The sequence below is a fragment of the Lampetra fluviatilis genome, chromosome 23 (assembly GCF_964198595.1).
Source record: "Lampetra fluviatilis chromosome 23, kcLamFluv1.1, whole genome shotgun sequence".
In the NCBI taxonomy this organism is placed as follows: domain Eukaryota; kingdom Metazoa; phylum Chordata; class Hyperoartia; order Petromyzontiformes; family Petromyzontidae; genus Lampetra; species Lampetra fluviatilis.
The window spans coordinates 1,674,555-1,702,089 of NC_136297.1; the positions used below are offsets into that span (position 1 = coordinate 1,674,555).

Consider the following 27,535-nt stretch of genomic DNA (forward strand, 5'->3'; position numbering starts at 1 on the left):
ACGGGCAAAAGGCGAGTTGTCATTATAATGGGATTACAGGTTTTGTATATAGTACATACCTCCTATTAGCACGGATAAACTTGGTGAAAGATACCGATCTCCTAACCACTGCGCCACCGCTCCCCGCGCGAACCATTAAATATTAACGTGAAAATTCACGGGTGTGTGAATATTGTATTCTTAGTTCTTTTGGTAAAGTCACGTAGATGGAAAAGAAAAACAACGAAATAAATAAATAAAAATAAAAGCAAAAAACCCACGACGTTTCGATCGCAACACAAGCGGTCTTCATCAGGCGGAGAATGTGAACATATGAATATTCATGTGTCTTAAATAGTAATGAGTGATAACTGTTAATGAGCTTGTGAATATTCATGAGGCGTAAATATTAATGACGGTGTGAATATTCATGAGGGGACGTCACGCGCGCACCCCGCCCCCCACCCCCACCCGGCGGCCTTCCCCTCCAGCAGCATTGTGAGTTGAGCCCCGATCCCGCGAAAGTGTCCCAGACGTGTGCGCGGTGTGTTGCTTCTTGTTGTTTGTTGTTGTCTTGCTGTTGTTGTTGTTCTTGTTCCTTCTCCTCTGTGGCTGCGTGCGGGTGTCGTGCGGTGCGGCGAGTGGCGACTTTCATTGAGCGGCAGCGGCGGCGGCGCTGTGCAGCCGGAGCTAGGCCACGTGTTTCCTAGAAGGCCTCGCGCCGTCGGTGCGGCCTCTACCCCCCTCAGCTCCCCCCCTCAGCTCCCGGGGCTACGAAGGCATCGAACCTGGGATTGTATTTAGGATATATTTAGGATTTCTATGGGATAAGCCGCGTGGGTGTTGTAGGTCGCTGTGGGTTACCCGATCAGCAGAGGGCACGGACCCAGCATGGTTACATCTTGAAGAAAATCTACGTTAGCTTTTCTTTCGTAAAGCTGCAGTTTATTTGTTTTACTCATACACGTGTCTTGTTTTTCACAGTGTAATTACAAGCGTGTGCCGAAAGAGCACGTGTATTCAATGCAGATGACCCCCTGTCCGTATTAAAGTGAGAAAAGTCGCATTACAGAGGTGCGTGATTGCAATCACACCAAGCAGGGCCGGATTTCTTGTAAGGCCCTAGGCATTTGTTTTGTAGGCTTCATACTATTTGGTGTTTTCGGTTTAAAAAAAACCAAAGAGTATGAATCCTTGCAGTCACGAAAACTTCAAATCTAGAAGTTTTGTCGGCTTTCAGTGATAACTCGCTTCAGTTGGTACTGCCCAGCTAAAGATGATTAAAACAACCATAGGACAACACCGCTGCCTGGTCTTCCCTTGCATTGCTACTCTCTGTTGAGAATGAGATTGTGCGAAAAACACCTTTTGAAGATGTTGCTGCTAATTTTGCAATGAAAAAAAATCTAGAAAAGTTCATCTCCAGTGATAATTTCTTGCCTTTTGAAATTAATCCGTTTGAAATGACTGCCTCTTTGTACAGACACTGTGCCTATCCTTGCTATATAAATATTTATTCAAGAAGATATCTAGATTGCATTTTTTTTAAATCATACAAAACAACAACAAAACATCCGTAATAGAGGTTTTTGGGTTCGAACGCGTAAATACAGGTAGTCCTCTACTTACGATGGAGATGCGTTACGACGACCCCATCGTAAGTTGAAAATATCGTAAGTCGAAGATGGCCTAGCCTACCCAGGAGTCTTAAAGAATGGTGATAATTTAGCAAAACAGAGCAATTTACAGTACCGTACTGTATAAACTATATACTGTATGTATTTATTCATTACAAAACTGTATTGCACAGTAAAATGTAAAGTAAAAAAACAAGGTAAATTCTTAGCCTACCTATATGAACTGCAATTTCATAGAAAGTTTTTTCAGGAAACAATCCTATCTGCTATAAAAACGTTTAACATGCACTGAACGTATCGTAACGAATCATATTGGACTGTACTCACCAAGATTCTGTCCGTCGTCTGCATACTTGAACGATGTTAGGTTCGAAATATCGCTAGTCGGACCATCGTAACTCGGAGACTACCTGTATACATGTGTCGGTAAAAGCCTACGTGTTAAACCAAAAAAGAACATGGTCAAAATGTGTTTTCGGAGGCCCTTGGCACAGTGATTACCCTGGCCTATTGGATAATACGGCGCTGACACCAAGAGACAGACAAGACAGAGAGACGGAGAGAGTGAGCGCGCGCCCAAGTGTGCGATGAGATCGAACTTGCGTTTGCAGACGTGAGATGTGTCGGCGGAAGTCCATGAAGGATGGCAGGTCGCTCAGTGGGTTCTGTAGGCAAGGATAGGCAGCGCACTGGAAGGACAAACTAAACAAAAATCAGGTCTAAAGAAATTAGTTTTCAATCTAGATTTAAAAACTCCAGTGGCTTCCCAATATCGGAAGGAAGAGCGTTCCAGACGGCCGCAGAAACACATCTGAAAGCGCCTGATGCGTCTTTGTTCGATGGCCATCCAAAGGCTGCTGCGAGGATGGCCTGAATTCGCGTGATGGTTTATGCTCCTTGACGAGATCAGTGACGTATTGTGGTTCATTTGTGCAACCACTTTGCGTGTAATGAGCGCGACCCCTTATGATAATGTATTAGTTCGGCAAACCGGAAGCCAATGCAACTCGTCGAGCATCGAACGGACCTTGCGGTCCCCGTCACAACTCCACGTGGCTGTGGTCTCACGGCGTTTGCGGTCTTGACTGCGTGTGCGTGCCAGAGCCACGATGTCGACGCGAGGCTACAAGGCGACGGTGCGGGACCGCGAGGAGCTCTACCGCCTCATCATCAGCCAGCTGCTGTACGACGGCCACGCCGCCATCGCCGCCACCCTCATCGGCGCCGTGAACCTGGGCCCCGCCGTGCCGCCCTCCGAGAGGCTGCTCCACCTCGCCCGGATCGGTAGGCTCAACGCTGGGAGGCTCGCACGGCCCTGCTGTACTCCTCTTGCAGAGATGCCTGCAGATGTGTGCGTGGGGAGCGGTGGAGTAGCGGTTCGCGTGCTGCGCTACAAACCCGGCGACCCGAGTTCGATTCCCGCTCATGTCCAATACCAGTGACGATTATCTGAACCCGTTCTGGGCCACCCCTAGGTCGACTGAGCCTCAAATGAGTACCTGGTGCAGTGTGTAAACATCGCCACTGGGGAGACAAAGGCGGTCCAGCCTGGTGCTGGCCACCAACCCTCGTGTGCTGTGCCGGCCTTAATAGGTACTCGCTAACAGCTCTTGTCCCAACAGTGTTAAGGCTATATGGGGGATCTTTGTCTTTGTTTTTTGTAGCCTGGGAGGAGTAGATTCCGGCTTGTCAAAAGGTAGAGAAGACACACGTACAAGTATTATGTTCATTGCAATGTTAGTACATTCACAAGGATGCTTACTAACGGTGTAACGATGCGTCAGTTCATGGATGAATATCGCTCGTGTATTAAATTGCGTAATTGAGATTTGTTGATATTTATGTATATGATATGAAAATTACATGCTGTTTTTCTGAAAGATAATTGAGCCAAACTGCACAAATGAGACATTATAATCGATTAATGAATAGAATCACGGTTGTGAAATGGCAACATTTAATCGAATTTGTGCATCTAGTCTTTCAAAATAGGCTCGGTCAGTTATGTAGAAAAATATTTCGACCAAAGATAAATATCAAATATTTTGTGCTTTAAATTTGGACAGCTTGAGGATCATTTTTTAAAGATGTAAATTATGTAATGATATGCAACATCTAAAGTTGAGATTAAAAGGGAATAATTTAGAAATATTCGTTGGGTCTTTCGGTAAAGTCACGTAGATAGGTTCAAAGACGTATTTATCGCAACACAAGCGGTCGTTTCCTGATAACGACTGCTTGTGTTGCGATCGAAACGTCGTAGTTTTTTGTTATTTTCTTTGAACCCATCTACGTGACTTTACCGAAAGACCCAAAGAATATGAATTCCTGCAGTCACGAAAGCTTTGAGTCAAAATTTAAAAATACATTTCTATCTCAAATAAAGGATGCAGATCCACTCGTGGTATTTCTTCCGCACTGGGTGTAGAACAACTGTTCATCCTTGCAAGCCCTCAAAGGACCTGTCCTGGTGAATGTCTCTCCCAAGTTGACCTCAGGCACTCGTGCTCATTTATTATAATTGACTGGTGCAGGGAAGGAGCAAGAGGACACCAACCCGAGCCGGCCGGTGGGGCGTTCGGACATGGTGGCGCCGGGGACGGGGGTGGACCTGGAGTTCGACGCGGATGTGCAGACGTGCTCGCCGGAGGCGTGCGAGTACGAGACGTGCTACGTGACGTCGCACAAGGGGCCCTGCCGCTCCGCCACCTACAGCCGCGATGGGCAGCTCATCGCCACGGGCTCGGCCGACGCTTCCATCAAGATCCTCGACACCGAGCGAATGCTGGCCAAGAGTGCGACGCCCATCGAGGTCGGGATTGCGGTTGTGTGTGTGTTAAACACAAGCGTAGCTTCAGACACGTAACAAGACACGGTGCAGTCTTTATTATTTGGTCATAGGGTTATTAGTGTTGATGTTTGGTCAACGAGTGGTGCGGTTGGTATGAATGGTGGTACCGATAATGGCGATAGCTGTGCCTGTGTTTGTAATTTGTTGACCCGCCCATGCGCCCATGCTCTTGCTGACCCACCCATCCTGGACATATGTGAACAAAGAGCTTCATAGCTCATAAGATTTCTCCAGTCTGAATAAACATTCTCATTGTGAACGGCGTTGACGGTGTTGGTGTGGTGCGGACGTAGGTGATGATGAACGAGACAGCCCAGCAGAACATGGAGAACCACCCGGTGATCCGCACGCTTTACGACCACACGGATGAGGTGACCTGCCTCGCCTTCCACCCCACCGAGCAGATCCTGGCCTCTGGCTCACGCGATTACTCGCTCAAGCTCTTCGACTTCTCCAAGCCGTCCGTCAAACGGGCGTACAAGTCGCTGCAGGCAAGCGGCACTGCACCCCACTGCATCTCTGTACAACGCCCAACCGGGTGGGGTCATCGGCACATGGGACAATGCTGACCGACACAACAGATGGAAATGCGCTATACATCGTAGCTCACTGTCTCACGTTGTGTAGCACCCCGCTTGCCGTTAATTCCCATGCGTGGTGACTTCACAAGCAGTCGTTGAACTTTGCCTCTGTATCTCGGTGGGTCTCTATGTAAGTCTATGGGTCTCTGTAAGTCTATGAGTTTTTGTGAGAGTCTATGGGTCTCTGTATAAGTCTATGGGTCTCTGTGCGAGTCTATGGGTCTCTGTGTAAGTCTATGGGTCTCTGTGCGAGTCTGTGGGTCTCTGTGAGTCCGTGTATGTATCTTGAACTTCTTTCGCACCGTACGTAGCCAGCCGTGCGAATCGGAGGTGTGGGGGAAGGACAACAAACTTGACACAAAAAGCAGTTCTAAAGAAATGAGTTAATCAATCTAGATGATTTAAAAGTGCATAGCTCCAGTGGCTTCCTATTACCGGAAGGAAGAGCATTCCAGACGGCCGCAGAAGCGCATCTGAAAGCGTCCGATGCGGTGACCGTCTTTGGTCGATGACCAGCCAAAAGCTGCCGCTGCTGCTCGGATGACCGAAGGTCACGTGATGGCCTCCTCCTTGCTGATGTTTGCCGCCCCGCAGGAGGCGGAGGTGCTTCGTTGCCTGGCCTTCCACCCAGCGGGTGACTTCCTCCTGGTGGGCACACGGCACCCGACGCTGCGGATGTACGACGTGACGACGTGCGAGTGCTACGTGTCGCCCAACCCCGCGGACCAGCACACGGACGCCGTCACGGGCGTCGCCTACAACCCGACGGCCAACTCGTACGTGTCCTGCAGCCGCGACGGCACCATCAAGCTGTGGGACGGCGTGTCAAGCCGCTGCGTGGCCACGTACGACCGCGCGCACGGCGGGGCGCCCGTCTGCTCCGTGGTCTTCTCGCGCAATGCCAAGTACGTGCTCTCAAGTGGCAAGGACTCGATGGTGCGCCTCTGGGAGCTGTCGGCAGGGCGCGCACTGCTCACCTACACTGGTACGTGTGTCGGTGCGCACACGTGGATATGATGCTCTTGATGCTCGATTGCTCATTGTCATTTTATTTATAAAAGCATTTTTTTGCACTTGCACAAGCCACGAAACAATTTAGCTTTTTCATACTTGTGCGACATGAAATGCAAGACAAAAACAATCTGTTTTTATACTCTTTGGTTTTTTCGGTAAAGTCACGTAGGTAAAAAATCAAATAAAATCAATAATCTAATAAACTAAATTTCATTTATTTTATTAGATTTTTTACCTACGTGACTTTACCGAAAAAACCAAAGAGTATGAATCCTTGCAGTCACGAAAGCTTCAAATCTAGAATCTGTGTTTAACTTGAAAAAAATGTATACCGTAGCCTCACATCACCCGCTTACATGTTGGCATGGTAATGTGTATGTAAAGTTGTATTGGCTTTATACAATAATTTTGAATATATAAATACCTTTCTCCTGACAACCCCGACCCCTGACGCACCTCATCCGCAAGGCGCTGGCCTCAGCGGGAAGCAGACTCACCGCACACAGGCCGTGTTCAACCACACCGAGGATTACGTGCTCTTCCCCGACGAGTGGACAGTCAGCCTCTGCTGCTGGGATTCCCGCACCACGGAGCGCAAGAACCTCCTCTCGCTGGGCCACAACAATGCCGTCCGCTGCCTCGTCCACTCGCCCACCAGTGCCGGCTTCATGACCTGCAGCGACGATTACCGCGCTCGCTTCTGGTACCGCCGCGCTGCTACCGAGTGAGCGAGTGAACGAGCGGATGGCGCATGCCGCTTGCCTTACACGTTAACAAGCAGACATTGACCGCCATTGGCTCGGCATCGCTTTAATAGCGTTGTTCTTTTTTAAAGATGTTATTTCGATTTTATTATTATCTTCCACCGACCTGGCCAGGTGGATCAGCAGCAGAGTGAGCAGATTTCAATGTGAAGGTTTTCATTTCAAACCCTGGTTGGGGGTTGACTCAGCCCATCATGCCTCTTAGGTCAATCAAAATAGTGTGGATATGCTCACTCCCTCCTACCATGGGAATGTGGCATTTCTATCACTGGCTCATGGCTGTAAACAGGATATGATGACCAACTTAATGCTCTTGAGCAAGGCATCATTTGAACTTTTTTTTCTTCCACTCTTATAGTCAAGCAAGAAACCTTTGAAGCTGCCTGTGTAAGATGAAAGCTGTTGCACAGAACTTTCATGTATGTATGTATGTTGAACTTCTTTCGTATCGTACGTAGCCAACCGTGTGAATCGGAGGTGCAGGGGAAGGACAATTTAAACACAAAAAAGCAGTTCTAAAAAAAGTAGTTTTCAATCGAGATGATTTAAACGTGCATAGCTCCAGTGGCTTCCTAATATCGGAAGGAAGATCGTTTCTGACGGCCGCAGAAGCGCATCTGAAAGCGCGCGATACAGGGACCGTGTTTATTCGATGGCTAGCCAAAAGCCGCTGCGAGGATGACCGGAGTTCGCGTGATGATGGTTTATGTTCCTTGAATAGAACGGCAAGGTGTTATGCTGTATACAGAGTGGTTGTATGTTATGTGTTCTATATCATTACACATTTTAGCTCTTGTGTCTAAGCCAGACTAAATTGATTGAACAGCAAAATTAAATGCAGATTGGTTTTGTTCAGTTATTGCTGACCATTTCATAAAATTCTCAGTGGTCTCAGCTGCATCCTCTTATAATTCTATCGGCTGATTTTCAAATAATACTCAAGTCTGACATGCGATGATTTCAGATGGAAGCTCTGTGCTCATCTACTCAGAATCATCTGTATTGACTGAGATGAATGAGGCTTCCTACCATTAGGACAGTTGTAATCTGGGCTCAGCATAATGGTGCAACCACATTTGTTGAGCCAACTTCAGAAGTGTTTGGTGTAAAAGCACACTCCTCGCTGATGACGTTGGTAACATTGTTGCTTGTGTTGATTTGTGGCTTATAAATAATTAAATCACGTTACCGGAACATTTCAGGTGGCTTGCTTAACAAGTGATTTTTACAAGACAAGGCAGGAAATGCATTGTCACAGAAATCTGTGGCTTAACGCTTACAAACACAACATTGCTAACTCCATAACTAATTTTATACAAAAGAACAATTACTGTGATGCCTGGGATGAATTAGAAATGACACTTGACCCAAGACTTCACCAATGCATATTTTATGTGCACTGGGCTTTAGAGCAAGGAACGGGTAATATTGGCCTCATCAAAACATAGCCTTGGGTTCAACACAAACTCTACAGTGGGGCCAAGGATGCCGGGTTTCTTAGCGCCCACACACGGATGTCTAAACAGTGAGCAGTGTGTTGGTAGCCTGGAAATACCAGGCCGTCACGTGGAGTTTAACACATTCCTGTGGAGGGAGCTGGTAGGAACGTTGGGTTGCTCGGTCTATGGCCAGGGTCAACGGCGGCGTGGTGTATTCCGCAAATATGCCCGACTGTGAGGGCGAGCACAAGCCGGCGTGAGTAGGTTAAACATTGAGTTGTATAAGGGCACCACGGGGTGACCAGCCCCTCCCCACCCAGCCCCACCCCTCCCACCCCTCTCCACCCAGCCCCACCCTCCCCACCCAGTCCCTCTCCACCCTCCCCTCCCCACCCAGCCCCTCCCCACCCTCCCCTCTCCACCCAGCCCCACCCCTCCCATTTTTGGATGCACGACGAACGGACAGAATAATCCCCTGTGGGCTGGTGTAACCAGGAGGTGATTCCTACCAGTAACAGATGTCCTGTGGCAGGTTAGTACTTGAACATGTTCTGAAACTCGTGCGAATGCGGTATATTTGTCCCTATTCCTTGGGCAAGAACAATTGATTTTTTTTGTTCCAAGAAAGTATCGCATTCAGCACAATTCATCGATGGGTATTGTATATTTTTTTACATTCACATATTGTATGTATTGACCAAACTCAAAGAACTGTCGTGTAAAAATAAAAGAATGAGTTTTACTGTCTGTGCATCTGACCAACAGTCCATGCCCATTTGTGTAAAAGTTTGTCGGCATTTGTAAGAGGTCATTGGCACGAGTGTCCGTTTGGATGTGCACGTCTCTCCAGCGCGAGTGATTGTGCGCACAACCTGTTGTTTCGTGTCTGCGTCATTCACGTCTCTCTCCATTTCTACAAATGGCAGCATCTAACGAGTCTGCATTAGACAAGCAACCTACCCACGATTTTTAAACGTGTGTACAAAATTGTTCACCAGTAAGTACGGCTTAATGTCAGCCAGTCTGGGTTGCTGACCCTGAAGAGATTCCATAACCAGCACACCAAATACAGGACACTACTTTGACGACGAGTTATTCACGTGCCGACTCCAGTCCACCGGCAAACAGGAAAATATTTGGTGAGAAATTAATCCCTGCCTGCAACCGTTCATTAAAGGTAATTGTACCTGTGCACGAGCAATCGTTTGCACGTGAAAATGTCCATAGAAGAGAGAGAGCATGAACCTTCCACAGAAACAGTTTTGTTTTCACGTGTGCATGAGGTGGTCTTTGTTGGCTAGTGCTGTGGAGGTACAATATCCCCTTGTGATTCGCAAGGGATACGTTTCAGAGATGCTCATGAATAGCAAATTTGGTGATGATAAGCCTACAGAAATTATCTTAAACACATAAGCTATTAAATACATAAAAATTATAACAAAAAATATTACATTTGTTAGAATAAATGAGCATGGAGGCAACGTCTACACAGATGCTTCTAGTTCTATCTCGTACGTGCAACGACTACAGATCCTTCGAGAGGTTCTCCATCTCAACATTTTCTTTCATCCCTTTCGTCACTTTATCTCTCGTCACTTTCTCTCTCATCACGAAGAGTTCCAGACGCGATGCGCGAACAGCAAGCTTGTGAAACACATTCCTGCGGAGGGAGCTGGTAGGAACGTTGGGTTGCTCGGTCAATGTTTCAGGGTCAACGGCGGTGTGGTGTATTCCGCAAATATGGCCGACTGAGGGCGGGCACAAGCCGGCGTGAGTAGGTTAAACGTTGAGTTGTATAAGGGCACCACGGGGTGACCAGCCCCTCCCCAACCAGCCCCACCCTCCCCTCCCAGCCCCTCCCCTCCCAGCCCCTCCCTGCACGACGGACGGACAGAATAATCCCCTGTGGGCTGGTGTAAACCAGGAGGTTCCTACCAGCATAACGAGGGAATACTGTGCTGCCACTGTGAAGCTGTGCTCGGTGCTGCTCTATCTCATGGGGCAGAGGCATGGGGAGGTTCAGGGGTGCCCCAACTGGTGACCTGCGGCCCACTGGTGGTCTGCCAGGCCAAGTGAAGGTATCCGCAGAACTCTTGCAGACAACCATTGCTTTTTTGTTTCACAACTTTACACTGCATGGTCAACGGAAATATCAAGGGTTGAGTGTGTCCGTGAGTCCAGATGGCTTTGGGAACCATTGGGTAGAAGATGGTGAAACTTACTTGACTGACCCACTGAAAAAAAACCCAGACGACAATGCTGCTAATGATACTCATCCACGCTTTATTAGACAAACATCACATCATTCATTCACATAATGTAAAATATTAAAGGCATCTGAAAATCTGCATTAAAACAGTAGCAGGAAATCTCAAACAGTAATTACATTGCTTTCATGGGCAATCGTGTTCATTTAGCTTAGTGGTTCACGTGTGAGATGACAGGCCTGATACGTAACCTTAGGCTGCTGTCAAAAGATTAGATCGGACTTCACAACTTGGCTTGGGAGGGAAGTGGTCCATACCATTTTTCTCCTGAATGGAAAGAGAGGAATACAGTCACTTGGATTGTTTATTTTGTAATTTTATATAGTCGTTATATGCTCTTGTATCAACACACTGCACAACAAAAGGAGCAAGTTGATATTGGGTTTATGCACGTGTAGAAAATTATAATAACTGAAGCAACGAGAAGTCCTGGTGACCCTCAGGGTAGATTAAACGAAGCATGCAAGGTGGCACAGTCAATGGCTGAGGGAGTCTTCCATTGGGGCAGCACAGGTGAATGTGCTGGTGGGCGAGTTGCCATTGAGCGTTCTACAGGAGATGGAGCGGAGCCGCCGGCGGTGGCGACTGGAGTTTACGGAGCAAGTCGGCATGGGGAGGTACAAGGGAGGATTCCAGAAAGCATGGGCAAAATTGCACATAGAATAGATGGTGCCGATGGAAATGGTTTGTAGATTTGTGGTCACACAATGAAAAAAATGTAAAGCTCTTTGTTATCCACTGCTAGATTATGGTTCATACTCTTAGGTTCTTTCGGTAAAGTCACGTAGGTAAAAATAATAAAATAATAATGAATGAAAATAACTAAATTAAATCACGACGTTTCGGAAGCAACACAAGCCTCCGTCATCAGGTGTAACTGCTCCAGTAAAATTACTGTAGCGTGTGTAATTGTGTGTCATTTTACTGGAGCAGTTACACCTGATGACGGATGCTTGTGTTGCTTCCGAAACGTGATTTAATTTAGTTATTTTCATGTATTATTTTATTATTATTATACCTACGTGACTTTACCGAAAGAACCTAAGAGTATGAATCCTTGCAGTCACGAAAGCTTCAAATCTAGAGTTAGATTATGGTTGTTGTGGGGGATGATGGAATCAGCATCTTCATACTGGAGGAATCTGATGAGCTATGAGTAACATTTTCACAGATGTCTAGGAGATTGATCGTACTTTACCTTGCTGGTCAGTGTGGGTTGAAGGTTGGGCAGCTAAGAACCGATTAAGGTATTGCTTGAAACTTAGCCATGGCTATACTCTTGGGTTCTTTCGGTAAAGTCACGTGGGTAGAAATAAAATAAAACAAATCACGACGTTTCGATTGCAACACAAGCGATCATCATCAGGTTGAACACCCACAGCAAGAAAATGCTGAGGTAGGCTGTTATAATCAAACTCAGGTTCTGGGTTCAGTGCGCAGTCCACTGCTACCCCATTTATGGAATGTACACAACAAGAAAAGGCCATGTCTTGCTACTGTGCAACGGATGGGTACAATAGCAGCAACTGAATATACTCTGCACACAAAGCTGAATTCATCTCACGTTGGATGTGCCACATTACACAGCGGATGTCTTCACTGCAAGGTAATGCACATAGCCTGTTTTGTGATGTCACCTTCAAGTTGGGAGGATTTAATGGCACATACTGGAACACGGGTGGGTGGCTGCGGAGGCCGAGGTTGGTGGACCGCACACATTCGTGAAGCTTCCAAAAGGCGTCGTGTCGCCATCTCCTGGCTTGCCAGGGTATGGCAGGACAGCAAGTGGATTAATTTCCATCTGGCGAATGAGTTGTTACCCCCCCTTCACCTGTGTGGGTTTTCTGCAGTTGCTCCGGTATCCTCCCACATAATTTGGCCAAACATCTCAATATCAGACCAACAGAGCTTGGGAAATTATCGGCTCCATTTGAGGTTGCCGATCCGACTGTAGTTTCCCATTGTGCCTCCGGTGTGCGGAAACCGCGTGTTACAAATTGTGCCCAATCCACAGCAATTTGCGTGAATGACGCGCCAAAAAAAAATCAAACATCGTCGCCGCTAGGCATCCCGTGTGGCGTGGGGAGGTGCGGTGCCTGCCACCCACCCAGCAGGTGCGCGAGCAGCTCAAAGCGGTCAGAGCCGAAGTAGAGGTGCTGCTTCCCGTCCACGTGCGCCACGATGGCGGGCATCCCAAATGCCTGCAGCCACACACGTGCTCAGACATTAACATTGGCGAGTGCTTCTGCAAACAGGAGGACACTGGCACCTTAATAAGCGCTTGCACTCTGCCCGTTTCACGTGGGCACAAAGTTATGCATGTGTACGTGCAGACATACATACAGGTGTACACCACAACAGAGGTTTTTTTCGGGTAGACCGCGGAAATATAAACGTGTCGTTAAACCCGCCACCACCCGACATGCAAAGAAAACACAGCAATTCGTTACTAGCTCAGCACACCGGTGTGTTGAAGAGTGCACCCAGCACCACATTTACAATTCAAGTACCGTTACGTTTCGCCAGTAATTACAACCAGCCGCATCAGGCAACAGTCATAGTCGTGGAGAAATCGTCTTGTTTCAGGTCTTAGACTCTTAGAGGGTCAAATATGATGCCACTTTTGAGCCAATCAGGTGCAAAGACCAGAGGGGAGGGGGGGGGTTAATGTATCAGTTGCACCCCAACTTGCACATCACACCGGAGACCTGAACGTGTGATGCTACATTCCCATCGGTTTCTCTGCACGTGTAATATGCCCGATTAACCCACACCAATCCAGATGCACCAACCAACTCATTGGTGAACGAGTGACCGGTTGAAATAGAACACCTTCAATAAATTATTCCGTCACTTAAAATAGTTGCTGCTTCAGTTTAAAAATGAAACGGTCAATCAACATTAAGTGTGCCAATGGTTCTTTATGTTGGTCACCAGGCGCTCTGCTTGTTGCTGAAAGGTGGCTGCTTCTAACTGCCTGGGAACATCTTCCACAGGCTATCCAGAGATGGCTTGTGATTTCTCCCACCGGATCAACATCAACAATGCAGATGAGCGCAAGCTAGACCTTAACGAGTATCGGAATACGCTGGAAAATTACATAACCTTGTGAGGTTTAAACTTGATTTGAAGCTTTCGTGACTGCAGAAATTACTCTTTGGTTCTTTCGGTCAAGTCTCGTAGAAAGAAAAGAAAATGAATAATAGAATACATGACGTTTCGATTGCAACACAAGCAACCGTCATCAGGTGTGAATTAATGCGAGCTCAGAGAGAGACACATACAGAGAGAGACACAGAGACAAACACAGAGAGAGAGAGACATAGAGAGACAAACACAGACACGGAGAGAAACATACACAGAGAGACACAGAGAGAGAGACACACATGGAGGAGAGACATGGGGGAGAGACACAGAGAGACACAAAGATAAAGATCAAAGATCCCCCGTATAGCCTTAACAGACTGTAGGGGCAAGTACTGTTAGCGAGCACCTATAAAGGCCGGCACGGCACACGAGGGGGTGGGTGGCCAACACCACGCCCGGCCGTCTTTGTCTCCCTAGCGGCGATGTTTACTACACACTGCACCAGGTACTCATTTGAGGCCGAGTCGACCTAGGGGAGGCCCAGGACCGGTTCAGATAATCGTCACTGGTGTTTGCCGTGAGCGGGAATCGAACCCGGGTCGCCAGGTTCGTAGTGCAGCGCGCCAACCGCTACACTACCGCTCCCCATATAGAGAGACACACACGCAGAGACACACACACAGAGAGAGACACACAGAGAAACAACGCCTCTGTGAAGAGGCATATTATATATATAGAGAGGGGGGGGGGTGGGGCAGAGAAATGAGCATGTGAATGAGAGCGGCGGGGGGAGAGAAATTGGAAGTTGACAAATCTAGTAAAATTTAGAGAGTGGCAGGGGGGAGAGAAGTTGGAAGTTTGAGAAAACAAACTTAGAAATGTAAGGCGATGCAACACAGCTCCGAGCGTGCATTCATTCACAGCTGATGACGGCTGTTTGTGTTGCAATCGAAACGTCGTATTCTATTATTTATTTTATTTCCACGAGACTTTACCGAAAGAACCAGAGTCATTCCAACAGTCTCAAAAGCTTCAAATCAAGTGTGAACCACCTCTACGGGGAGGATTTCCACACAACTCACACTTAAACTTCTAATTAGCAATCTTTGGAAGAGCGTAATCAACCAGGTAAAGTGTTAACTGTTGTGTTAGCCGACTCTATATGTTGCGTTGCATTAAATTTCTAAGGTTACTAGGTTTGTTTTCTCAAACTTCCAACTTCTCTCCCCCTGCCGCTCTCTAAATTTTACTAGATTTGTCAACTTCCAATTTCTCTCCCCCCTCTGCTCTCATTCACATGCCCATTTCTCTGCACACCCCCCCCCTCTCTCTCTCTATATATAATGCCTAGTCACAGAGGCGTTGTTTCTCTGTGTGTCTGTGTGTGTCTCTATCTGCGTGCGTGTCTCTCTCTATGTGCGTGTCTCTCTCTATATGTGTGTGTCTCTCTCTGTGTGTCTCTCTCTCTGTGTGTGTCTCTATCTGTGTGTGTCTCTATCTGTGTCTCTCCCCCATGTGTCTCTCTATGTGTCTCTCTGTGTCTCTCCCCCATGTGTCTCTCTCTGTGTGTCTCTCTCTCTGTGTGTCTGTGTCTGTCTCTGCTCTGTGTGTCTGTCTCTGCTCTGTGTGTCTGTCTCTGCTCTGTGTGTCTGTCTCTGCTCTGTGTGTCTGTCTCTGCTCTGTGTGTCTGTCTCTGCTCTGTGTGTCTGTCTCTGCTCTGTGTGTCTGTCTCTCTCTCTGTGTGTCTGTCTCTCTCTGTGTGTCTGTCTCTCTGTGTGTCTGTCTCTGTGGATGTCTCTCTCTCTGTGTCTCTCTCTATGTGTGTCTCTCTCTCTCCGTGTCTGTGTTTGTCTCTCTCTCTATATGTGTCTCCAAGCTTGCATTCATTCACACCTGATGACGGTTGCTTGTGTTGCAATCGAAACGTCGTGTATTCTATTAATTATTTGATTTCTTGTGAGGTTTGTCGTGCTGGGGGTGTTCAGGCCGAGGGTACATTTATGACAGTGGAATATTCTGACGATGTGGAAATGTTGTGTTTATCTGCGCGATGCCCACGTGAACAGTCGTGCGTACACGTGCTGCCCTGCGTACACACGGGTTCACAAAAACAACATGCGCCAGGAGATGCAGAAGAGACAGGATGGTGCTGGCCGCTCCGCCGACTGGTACGCCAAGAGGCCGGGATGCGCCCTGCCTATAGCCGGTCCACGCCGCCTAGATGCTCGCCACATGTCACACCCTTTCACGTTAAGAGAGTCAAGGGAGCGGCCATTTGGCTGCGACACATTTCCACGCGATAAGCCACTTCGTTGGCGAATTATTTGTGGCCCGGTCGCTTCTCAAGAAGAGATATTCAGTGCTCAGTGGGCCTTACCTGGTAAAATAAAAATCGTTTAGTAGTTTAGGGGCTGTCCATAAATGATGTCACGCGATTTTGGCCGATTTTTGACCCCCACCTCCCGCCCTCGTCACACGGCGTCATAAAAAGTCAGACCACCCCCCTCAAATATGACGTCACAAAGCTCTGCCCCCCCCCCATCCATATTTCCATTTTGAAAATAAAACATGCTTCAATTCGCTTTAAACTATTGTCATTGTAGTGCGTATTTAATGTGGCACTGCACTCTGATGTTGTAGGAGAAAACATTTATTAAAAAAAGGAGGCGTTGGGAAAGCTGAAATTTAGCATTAAATTCACTTGAAAATATTCAACGTCTAACTAAAACTGCAGATGTTCAGAATATTATAGTGAAATTCTAAAATATTCAAAGTAATTATAACTATAAAAAATACTTGAAACTTTGTAGTAGAACTAAGCAAAATGGAGAGTACTATTATAACAATCATATATTCATTCCACAGAATGAAAAGCCCTGGTAGAATCATTAGAATCAAAATGTTTAATAACAATCATTCAAAAAATTTACAAAATGTATGCTTCTCCATTCTCCCATGGAGAAGCAAAATGCTCCTTCATGGAATAAATAAAAGGTGACCTTAGTAAATTTTAATAATGAAATAGTTAATGAAAATGAATCAAAATTAGTGTTGTTATAACAATTATATTTAATTAACATTGATTTAAAGTTGCGCGTTTTTATGTGATGTCACATTTCTCAAACCCCCCCTCCCCCCTCGTCACACATCGTCACAAATGTCTGACCCCCCCCTCCTCCCACTCCTCCTCCTCCTCCTCCCCCTCCTCGGTGCGTGACGTCATATATGGACGGCCCCTTAGTATCAGACACGGTCCAGTGGTAGCGAATTTTCTGCTTGTTATCTATAAGAGGTGGTTTGGGTAAGATCGCGTAAATATAAATGTGGCATTAAACCCGCCACCACCCGACACAGCCGAGGATTAAGGTTTGTCATATAAACAAAACGTTTCTAGTTCAGCACACCGGTGAGAGTAATTCCAAAATATTTACACTGTGGGTTTACTCTCTAACACACCGGTAAGACAAACCTTACTAATTGGCTGTGTCGGGTAGTGGCGGGTTTAACGACACATTTATATTTAAGCGATTTACCCCAAAAAAAACCCTTATGGGTATTGGTCGCAAAAGCCTACTACAGTAAAACCTCGTTATTTCGGCATTTTATCATTCGTAATTGGGGATAATTCGGCACGGCTGCACTTTCAGTACATGTACAGTATTAGCAATTCGCCACGAGCCGAAATGCCGTACCGAATGGTGCAATTTGGGCACACACGTAGGACCACGCCACGACCAAAACAATGACTCGGACTAGTGGCGGTGCGCGTGGTGAGCGTGGGGAGCGTGGCGAGCGTGGTGAGCGTGGTGAGTGTTCGTGCAGACCTGTTGCTTTGGACTTTACCTTGTTTAAGCACTTTGTGCAAGCCACAACCCTCTCAGAAATGTCGTCTACACCTACATCAGTAAGTAATAGAAAAGGACTGAAGTACAAATCCCTTATTTACGCGATCTAACCCAAAAAAACCTGTATTATGGATGATATTGGTCGCGAAAGCCTACGTGTTAAACTATAGATCCCTTAGTACGCGAGACAAATCCAAAGTTTTGGATAGAATTCATGCAGGTGTGTCAATGCTCCTGCAGTGCTGGTTACTGATGGTGTTACTTTTTTTGGACAACAATTTTTTTTATTGGGGCAGGAAGGACTGGGGGAGTTCCATTTTACATAATTCGGAATACTGGATAATTTGGCAAGGCCAGAGCCCCATGTGTTGAATTAACAAGGGTTTACTGTCAGTGTTAAGATTGCTGTTTGTTGCAGAAATTCACTGTTAGAATCCGGCATGCCGTCAGGCTTGACGGTGGACGTTACAGATACCGGGACGCCATTCAAAGAAAGATTAGGCCATCGTGTGCCAGTGTCATGGTCCAAAAATGACTCGCAAACAAATTAGGAGATGCATAGCAGTTATCGCCCCTTAGTGCCAAACTTAGTGGGACCTTCCTGAAAGTCTTGAGGCTCGCCGAGGCGTTCCTGGGTAAACAACAAGCCGAGTGAGTGATAATTTAAGGGGCAATGATACAAGAAACAAATCAGAAGTTGAATGCGGTTACTAAGCACGGTGGTGCATGACTAATCCATTGTGTACTACAGGAGGCAACCGGTGAGCGGTAGTACAGCAAGTAGGCTCTTCTTGACCTCGATGGATTTTGTGTTTTGCCTTCATACGTGGACTCTGTCTGGGTACTCATCTTTTAAAACTAATGTTTGCTCCTCATCTAAAACGATATTCCAATAGTGCTATTCACATCATGTGTAGGCAATACGCTGCAGCTATAAGCATGCTTGCTACCTTGCGTCACAGAAAATCTCTGGAAGATGACGTCAAAGAACTACTTCAAGACATCCACAAACACCATGCAACCCAATATCAGTCACATAAATGTATCCACTCACTACGTTGTGCCAAGCAACCAAATTCAACAATGACAACACATTTTTTCCCTTAGTTCCCACGCATCACCCGCGATGGTGGGGTGCAATTCACGTCAAGGTTCCACGTTCCAGGTGTGAGCCCAGGTCATTGGTGGAGGCCAACTGTCTGATGATGCGGGCAGAGCATCATCAGCCATGCAAATCTCCCGGCTGTATCCGCTCATGAAATGTTGAATAGACGACCGATGCAACTTCCAAGCGGCCATTACAGCAGCCATGGGGGGGGGGGGGGGGGGGGCAACGTGTATGAAGAGCCATGAAACATTGCGACTGTGTTGACGATGGACGGATCCCCGGGGAGCACACGAGGAGGAGGCGTGAGCACTGACCGCGTGCTGCATGAGATCTTCGGTTGTGCTCTTCAGCCGGTCCTTCACCGGCTGTGACGTCGCCATGGCGAGCAGCTTCTGGACGAGCTCTGCCTGTAGCCCAGCCCGTGCGGCGGCCTGGTTGAACGGGAGGAAACGTTACTGGGAGCAGGTGACAATGTAACACAACGTTTGTAACAATTGAAACTCGTTACAATCTCAACTGTCATTGCTGTCAATGCAAATGTGGAAGTGGAAAGGACTTAATTGTCGGGAATCATAAGTGTCTGATCGTGCAGGTGGCAATCACTGCATATGCAAATGCACAGGGAGCATCAATGGAGCATAGAAGTACAGGACAACATTTTCCTGCGCTGCCCACATAGTAGCACAGCCCCGACAGCTATCTGTGAAACCCTCCAATGCACGGTTGTCACCCATTCAGCCACTGTTCAAGGCCAAAGACCTGCTCAGCTTAAGATCTCGTACATTCCAGGAGATGTTCTTTTTTACAGGTAATTGTTTGGGGTACTGGCAGAGTTGAACCATGCTTGCTTTCAGAAATTAACTGAACTGTTGTGAATGTCTGTGCAGGTGGCAATCGTGCGGGGGGAGATGAGGTTGTGAGGTGAAAAGGTAATTATGGTGGGGAAAGAGGGGAGGTTAGTTAATTGATGGTAAGGGCGAAATAAAGCTCTTTGCGTTGGTTTGAAGGGAAGCATCTCGTGGATTCAGGCCTAGGCTGCTGGTGAGTGTGACCAAGTGTGAGTACAGACCCAGAGTAATGCTGTACATGCACAGTCATGCTGTACATGCACGGTCATGCTGTACATGCACGGTCATTGACTTGCAAACACCGGCACTTACGAACCAGCTTCCATGAAATATATATCTGTTTTAACATATTGACTTAAAACGCGAACTTGCAAATTGAACAGTGGGACTATTTTTTTCAGCCAAGCGATCCCCCTTGAGATGTAATGAGTAAGCCTCACGCAGGGAGTGAGTGTTTTGTGCGTGTACATTGTGTGTGTGGGGAGCAGTAGTGTAGTGGTTAGCGCGCTGTGCTAGGAAAGTGGCAAGACCAGGTTCAATTCCCGCTTATGGCCAACACCAGCGACGATTATCTGAACCGGTCCTGGGTCTCCCCGAGGTCGACTCAGCCTCAAATGAGTACCTGGTGTAGTGTGTAAACATCGCCACGAGGGAGACAAAGGCAGCCGGGCTTGATGCTGGCCACCCAACCCCTCATGTGCCGTGCCGGCCTTTATAGGTGCTACTCGCTAACAGCACTTGCCCCAACAGTCTGTTAAGGCTATGCAGGGGGATCTTTGTCTTGCATAGACCAAGAGTGATACAGTATTGTAGTAGGATGGTAATAAAGTGTTCAAGTAATCTGTACACAATAGCAAAAAACACACTTTAAAAACTATTTTCATTTTGTTTATCAAAAAGCCACTTTCAGATAAGGTCCAAAGCAACTTACAGCTGCAATACTCTCAGGTAAGGTGATGTCTTCATCCTACAAAACACAAAACAAATGGAAATGTTAAGTAATGCATGTTATCTTCTTGGTTCTTTCGGTAAAGTCACGTAGAAGGGAAATAATAAAATAAAATATTTAATTTTATTATTTCCCTTCCACGTGACTTTAGAAGATGAATCCCTGCAGTCACGAAAGCTTTAAATCGAAATTTAATGCATGTTAGTTTGACCCATAACGAATTACTATTATCAATGAATGCATGAGTACAATCTCGACACTCTTCACGTGTAAGGGCTACCACCAGTGATGCAGAACCAATCATGTCTAGTTCTGCCAATGCCTCCCATAACATCAACTATGAAGAGATATCGATTTTAAATTATGGGAGGCATTGGCACGTGCAGTGTCGTCATAACCGGCTTGCTGTGGAATTTGGACTTTGACCTTTAAAAAAGGAAACGTAACTTCATCACGGCTTAATAATCTGTGGATCCCCAGAGGCTCGGGAATATTTAACATCTGTTGAATTGTTTTGTAAATGCCACACTACTCAAATAGCCCAAGGCAATGTTGATTTGAAGCTTTCGTGACTGCAGGAATCCATACTCTTTGGTTCTTTCGGTAAAGTCACGTAGGTAGAAATAGTCACGTATTTAGCCCAAGGCAACCTAGAGATAATTATATCGCATGGGATGCCACAAGCTGGTCTGAGCAGCTGTTGTTAGTCTTTATCACAAAGTGTAAAGAACGGTTCAGCATTTTCCTTTCTGCTTACACCACTTGTGCATTACACCCCGACCCAATCCTGCACCCTGGGCATCCTGACCATCCCATGGGCAGACTGCGTTTATCTTACTGGTGCACTCACACAGGACTATACAACAGAATCCACTTTAAAATCATGAAAGAATCACCAAGATTCAAGATCAAATTTTTGCAAAAACTGCCTGCTCTAAGCACCACCTGTACGAATACGCAATACTCCCCCCCCCCCCCATTGCATGCTTTCAAAGCGGTCATTGGGGATGATGTGAGGCGTAGGGGTCTGCTTCATTATCAGCCACAACCCACAACTGGCTCCTACTTGGTAATAATCCATCTAGCAGTTACACACGAGGCGATTTAATTGATCCATTTCTTAGTAGATGTCCTATTGGGTACGTTCCCCAACTTGGCTGCCATTCCGTCATTATCCTTGACCAACATCTACCATCATCCCTTCCCCCCAATGGCAGTGCAGCCCAAACACAGCGTCTGCATTACCCGTGACCAAATGCGCATCCACAGCTGCCGGGAGGCCTCCTCCAGTTGAGCAGGGCACTCCATGTCCACGGCCGTGAGAAACCGCTGGGCTGCCAGCGAGCCTGCACGCAGCACAGGCCAGGGGGTGCCGAGAGGATTAAGTCCACGGCTCAAGCAGCAGTCGTGCCACCACAGGGCAAAGGGGTGACAGCTTCAAGTTGGTACAATAACATAACGGTGTACAAAACTTAACTATTTTCATTTTACCAGGTAAGGCCCTCACTAAGCTATGTAGCTCTTTTTCAGAAACGACCTGGGCATCACAAATGATAGCTGATAGCTGCCAAATACTCTTAAACACACATTGGTTTGAAATGTGAAGGAAAAACCGGAGGACCCGAGAAAAATCCACGGGACTACAGAGCGACACCACAAACTCCACATACAGCTGTCAGGGTCTGTATCGAACCCACGACCTTGTGTATACCAGGCGAGGTAGTCAACATCTCACCACTGTGGTGGCACCCCAAGCATGAGCTGAAGCTTTCAATCATAAATCAATCAAGTGTTATTGTGAATAAGTTCCTTTTCCAAGTCTGGGTTTGTTGTGTCGGGAACATTTTACATTGAAGGGTGCCAATTGACCTCAGAATCTTGTAAACGATGCGAAGACAAATTTCACGTAAACAAATTATACAAATGTTATCAATTCGGGCACATTCAAAATACATATTCACATTTTCAAATAATATCGAGAGCACCTAGACAACACGGATCACACGAGAGGGGAGTGTGTGACATGGTGTGCATTTGATGGGGGGGAGCGGTAGTGTAGCGGTTAGCGCGCTGCACGACGAACCTGGAGACCCGGGTTCGATTCCCGCTCACGGCAAACACCAGTGACGATTATCTGAACCGGTCCTGGGCCTCCCCTAGGTCGACTCAGCCTCAAATGAGTACCTGGTGCGATGTGTAAACATCGCCGCTAGGGAGACAAAGGCGGCTGGGCGTGGTGTTGGCCACCCACCCCCTCGTGTGCCGTGCCGGCCTTTATAGGTGATCGCTAACAGCACTTGCCGCTACAGTCTTTTAAGGCTATATGGGGGATCTTTGATTTGATGTATTACGGTTCTTGTAAAAATTGTGTGATGAGTTCCCCGAGCCATTTCTTGATTATGCATATAGTTTTATTCATCTTAGAAAGCCTCACTTGAAAAAACCTAATTTGGATATTCTTGGTTCTTTCGGTAAAGTCACGTAGAAGGGAAACAATAAAATATAAAAAAATATTATTTTATTGTTTCCCTTCTTTGTGAATTTACCGAAAGAACCAAGAATATTAATCCCTGCAGTCACGAAAGCTTTAAATCAAAATCTAATTTGGATACACAGGTTTCCCTCACTTCATGCAGTAAATACATTTAAAAAACTAAACTAAAAATGAAACAGCGTTTTTTTTATTTTACGAGGTAAGAGCTATGAAGCTCTTTTTTCAGAACTGACCTGGCCACAAATGACAGCTCAAAGAAGTGGTTTATATCATGTGGAATTTATACTTATACTAGTCAAATACTCTAAAACACATTTCTAAATGTGGAGGGAGAAAAATCCACGTGACCACGGGGAGAACATGCAAACTCCAAATATACAGGCGTCAGTCAGGATCCAACCCACGACCTCCTGTATCCCAGGCGAGGTAGTTAACATCTCACCACCATGCCACCCGAACAAAAAAGGGCCCACAGAGAAAAACTTCACAAGACAGCTGCCTGCCGAGTAGTGCATACAGTACACGCAATGTCGTCCCATGTCTGACTGCATAGCTGCATGTGCGTGAATTCAAACTGCAAGTAGAGAATTTTGGGTAGAAATACGTTCTCCACATATTTACGTGAAAATCGCAGGAACCGAACCCACAAAGCGAGGGAAACCCGCATTCTTGGTTCCTAGAGTGTTTTTTTTTATTCACGTGGAAGATAACCAGTGCCCAGAAAATAATCCCAGAGGTTAACACAGTTGCTGTACTGCCGCCTCTAATTATCTGGTTTCCCTGCAGCGATGCAGATGGTTGACTCGCAAACCATGTCAAAATAAATAACGAATGAGTGTTAAAAGGCTGCCAAACACACCCCACCTTTCTCGAACATGGCTTCAGCAGGATTCTTGGGAAAAACAATGGGCAGTTGGAAGTAATCCTTGAGACGTTCCAGGTCCTTGGTCATGTACCGCGCCTTGTTGGGTACCAAACCCGGTGGCTTATTGCCTGCAAAGGGACACGCGCAGTGTGTCAATGGCCACTAAATTAAGCATCACTGATTCAAGGTAATAAAAAAAGTAATATTTAAAAATGTACCGTCCTCGTAATGGCAGAACTCCACCACTCCAGGAAGTGGCCCCGAAGCTTGCCATAACGTAAGGGGCCGTGCGTGGTGATTTACAGCTAACGTGAGTTGAGCGTGGACAATTAAACCCAAGCCGAAACATAACATTAAAAAAATGTCTAAAAATATACATTTTTTATGATAGAATATAGTATTGTCACCAATATGACATAAGTATACCAAGTTTGCAGTCGATACCACATTGGGAAGTGGGTTAAAATTGAGTTACAATATTTGAGGATACGACAACAACAGAGTGAGTTAATAGAAAACGTGTAAAATAATAAAATGTGCAGTGACGGGGTGAGACGCGGATGAAACATTATGAGCATTAAACCTTTGTATTTAATGAGTATTAGATCTTGGCATTAACACCAAACTACCCATCTCCGTTCGGGTTGCCACCTTCTGTGTGTTTGACCCGGACATCCCAGGCTTTGGCGTGCGTTCAGGAGTCAGGGACACACTTACGTCGAGATCTGGTACTGCTATAGTGCTGAACTGAAATGTCCCGTGCGGATTTAATAGACCCAGGCTGACTGCAACGTTGGATGAACGTTGCATGTTTACTGGGAAGCTTTCTGCTGGCGGTAAGGTCGGAGTAAGGAATTTATGGGTAGGGGATAAGATAGCAGGAGGCATGGGGTCAGGACAAACTGATTATCAGGCTTAGGGCTGCTGGGTAAGGTTCGCCAAGGTTACACAGTACACATGGGTAAGGTTTGTGTTAGTACTGCAAGTCGGTATCTGTCTTTCAATGAACTGTACTTATAAGTGCGCACATATATGAAAGTGCATGCGTGTTACTGTACCTGCACCACTGTTACTGTACACCCCTGTTACTTCTTGGTTCTTTCGGTAAAGTCACGTAGAAGGGAAATAATAAAATCATAATAAAAATAATAAAATAATAATTCTCACGACGTTTCGGCCACAACACAAGCAGCCGTCCTCAGGTGAAGAAACTCAGGCTGCCGGCTGCTGTTGTGGGTGGCCGAAACGTCGTGGGAATTTTTATTTTATTTTTATTATTTTATTATTTCACTTCTACGCGACTTTACCGAAAGAAGCAAGAAGATGAATCCCTGCAGTCACGAAAGCTTTAAATCCCTGTCACTGTACACGTGCATGCACCACTGTGCTACTGTACACACGTGTCACTGTACACGTGCATGCACCACTGCTACTGTACACACGTTACTGTATACGTGCATACACCACTGTCACTGTACACGTGCATGCACCACTGCTACTGTACACACGTGTTACTGTACACACGTCTGCACCACTGTGCTACTGTACATGCGTCTGCACCACTGTATTACTGTACACACGTTACTGTACAAGCGTGTGCACTAGTCACTGTACACACGTGTTACTGTACACGTGCATGCACCACTGTCACTGTACACGCATGTCACTGAACACGCGTCTGCACCACTGTCACTGTACACGTGCATGCGCCACTGTCACTGTACACGTGCATGCGCCACTGTCACTGTACACGCGTGTTACTGTACACGTGCATGCACCACTGTCACTGTACACGCATGTCACTGTACACGTGCATGCGCCACTGTCACTGTACACGCGTGTTACTGTACACGTGCATGCACCACTGTCACTGTACACACGTGTAGTACTGTACACGCGTGTGCACCACTGTGTTACATGTTTACTGCACCCCTGTGTTGTTTAATCTTTGTGTCTGGCCAGTTTCTCGCATGGCACGACCACAGCGCGCGACGTGCGCGTGTTGCACGCCGCGGAGGGGATTCGTACACAGCTGGTGTCCTGTCTCAAGGCCTCGTCCCCGTCATGTGAATGTGGAGTTTCCGCCTTTTCCCTCGGCACTCCTCCACATGTCACTGCGAGATCCCCAGCCGCACGAACATCGCACACTTTGGTGAAGGTGGTGGTGGTTGCGAGGCTGCGTACCCGAGGCTGCCATGATGCCGCCCAGGAAAGCTGGCCGCAGACGGACATCGATGTTCCACACGTTCCTGTACCTGCACAGGATCTGCACACACACACACAGGCAGCAGCAGCAGCAGCTCGGGACGAGGGAAGAGGAGCAGACTCCGACATTATCGCGCCCGAGGACCGCTCAGCAGCGAGCCTCGTCTGTATAAGTGGTCACCTCGAAGCCCAGCCACGAGTATGGCGACACGACGTCGTAGAAGATCTCCACGAGGCGCCGGGACATGACGATGGTGGTGGTGGTGGTGGAGGTGATGGTGGTGGAGGTGGTGGTGGAGGTGGTGATGGTGGTGGGTGCCCGTGTGGGTGTCCGCGCTCAGCTCGAACTCCTCTCCCCAGGGCCGCGTGAGGTCACGACTCCTCCCCCACCAATGGCAGATACCCCCCCCCGTCACACCCCCTTACCCCCCCCTCACACCCCCTTACCCCCCCTCACACCCCCTTACCCCCCCCTCACACCCCCTTACCTCCCCCCCTCACACCCCCTTACCCCCCCCTCACACCCCCTTACCCCCCCCCCCTCACACCCCCTTACCCCCCCCCTCACACCCCCTTACCCCCCCCCCTCACACCCCCTTACCCCCCCCCCCTTATCACCCCCCCCTTATCCCCCTCAACCCCCCCTCATACCCCGTCTACCCCCTCCACCCCCCCTCACCCCCCTCACCCCCCTCATCCCCTGCCACTCCCCCTCACCCTCACCACCCTCACCACCCTCACCCCCCTCATCTCCCGCCACCCCCCCTCACCCCCCGCCAGCGAACAGAACCCACCCCCAACGCCTTCAACCTCAAGGGGAAATATTACATCTGACACCCCCCCACCCCAAAGCGTGGGGCCCGGAGCCCGGGGCGAACGCGCCGATTCGCTACGGTGACGAGATGTTAACTACCTCGCCTAGTGTGCAGGAGGCCGTGGGTTCGATCCCGACCTTGACAACGCCTGCTGCTGTATATTTTGAGTTTGCGGTGTTTCTCATCATCATCACGGTGGCTAGGAGATGTTGACTTCCTCGCTTGGTATGCAGGAGGTCGTGGGTTCGATACCGACCCTGACGCCTGCTGCTGCTGTATATTTTGAGTTTGCGTGTCTCTCTCATCATCATCATTGCGGTGGCTAGGAGATGTTGACTTCCTCGCTTGGTATGCAGGAGGTCGTGGGTTCGATACCGACCCTGACGCCTGCTGCTGTATATTTGGAGTTTGCGGTGTCTCTCATCATCTGAGGCTGGTTATCATTACCGGTGAAACGTCAGACTCGAATGGTAACTGTTGTGGGTTTACTCTCCAACACACAACCGGTGTGCTGAACTAGTAACGAATTGGCATGTTTTCTTTACGTGATAAACCTCATTAATTGGCTGTGTCAGGTGGTGGCGGGTTTAACGAAGTATTTATATTTAAGCAATATAACCCACAAACCTCTTATTGATTTCAGGAGAGTTTTTATAGTTTCGCTATTCGTTGAAGGAGCGCAGACTAAAGTGGTTTGCTATGTGGTCCATAGTTTGGGTTGTTATGGCCATTGTGGTGTCGTGGCCTCGTCTTTAATTTTATATTTATGTCTGCAGCGCCCTGTTGA

The 27,535-nt window shown here is 47.4% G+C and overlaps 2 protein-coding genes across 3 annotated transcripts; one reads left to right on the plus strand and one right to left on the minus strand.

Moving 5' to 3' along the window:
* Positions 1-443: 443 nt before the first annotated feature.
* Positions 444-9,023, plus strand: CSTF1 (cleavage stimulation factor subunit 1). 2 transcript variants are annotated; one of them, XM_078866847.1, is made up of 6 exons: positions 444-477; positions 2,719-2,900; positions 4,151-4,428; positions 4,761-4,958; positions 5,643-6,033; positions 6,531-9,023. In XM_078866847.1, the coding sequence occupies exons 2-6, from the start codon at positions 2,726-2,728 to the stop codon at positions 6,788-6,790; spliced, it is 1,302 nt and encodes a 433-aa protein (XP_078722973.1). In that variant the 5' UTR covers positions 444-477; positions 2,719-2,725; the 3' UTR covers positions 6,791-9,023. The 2 variants fall into 2 exon arrangements, with proteins under 2 accessions (XP_078722973.1, XP_078722974.1); XM_078866848.1 differs by lacking the exon at positions 444-477 and adding an exon at positions 964-1,053.
* Positions 9,024-10,546: 1,523 nt separating this feature from the next.
* GSTK1 (glutathione S-transferase kappa 1) lies at positions 10,547-26,319 on the minus strand. Its single transcript, XM_078866849.1, has 8 exons — positions 26,115-26,319; positions 25,913-25,994; positions 23,728-23,856; positions 21,615-21,715; positions 20,352-20,387; positions 18,887-19,003; positions 12,640-12,733; positions 10,547-10,799 (listed from the first exon to the last, which is right to left on the minus strand). Exons 1-8 carry the CDS (start codon positions 26,178-26,180, stop codon positions 10,756-10,758), a joined length of 669 nt encoding a protein of 222 aa, XP_078722975.1. The 5' UTR covers positions 26,181-26,319; the 3' UTR covers positions 10,547-10,755.
* Positions 26,320-27,535: the final 1,216 nt, after the last annotated feature.

Excerpts from the sequence above, each read along its gene's own strand:
- CSTF1 (XM_078866847.1), top strand. The coding sequence starts at position 2,726 with ATGTCGACGCGAGGCTACAAGGCGACGGTGCGGGACCGCGAGGAGCTC. Across the intron at positions 4,429-4,760 it reads AGAGTGCGACGCCCATCGAG|GTGATGATGAACGAGACAGC; the intron begins GTCGGGATTGCG and ends GTGCGGACGTAG. Across the intron at positions 4,959-5,642 it reads GGGCGTACAAGTCGCTGCAG|GAGGCGGAGGTGCTTCGTTG; the intron begins GCAAGCGGCACT and ends GCCGCCCCGCAG.
- GSTK1 (XM_078866849.1), bottom strand. The coding sequence starts at position 26,180 with ATGTCCCGGCGCCTCGTGGAGATCTTCTACGACGTCGTGTCGCCATAC. Across the intron at positions 23,857-25,912 it reads CGGCATCATGGCAGCCTCGG|GCAATAAGCCACCGGGTTTG; the intron begins GTACGCAGCCTC and ends GTCCCTTTGCAG. Across the intron at positions 20,388-21,614 it reads GGATGCGCATTTGGTCACGG|GATGAAGACATCACCTTACC; the intron begins GTAATGCAGACG and ends TGTGTTTTGTAG.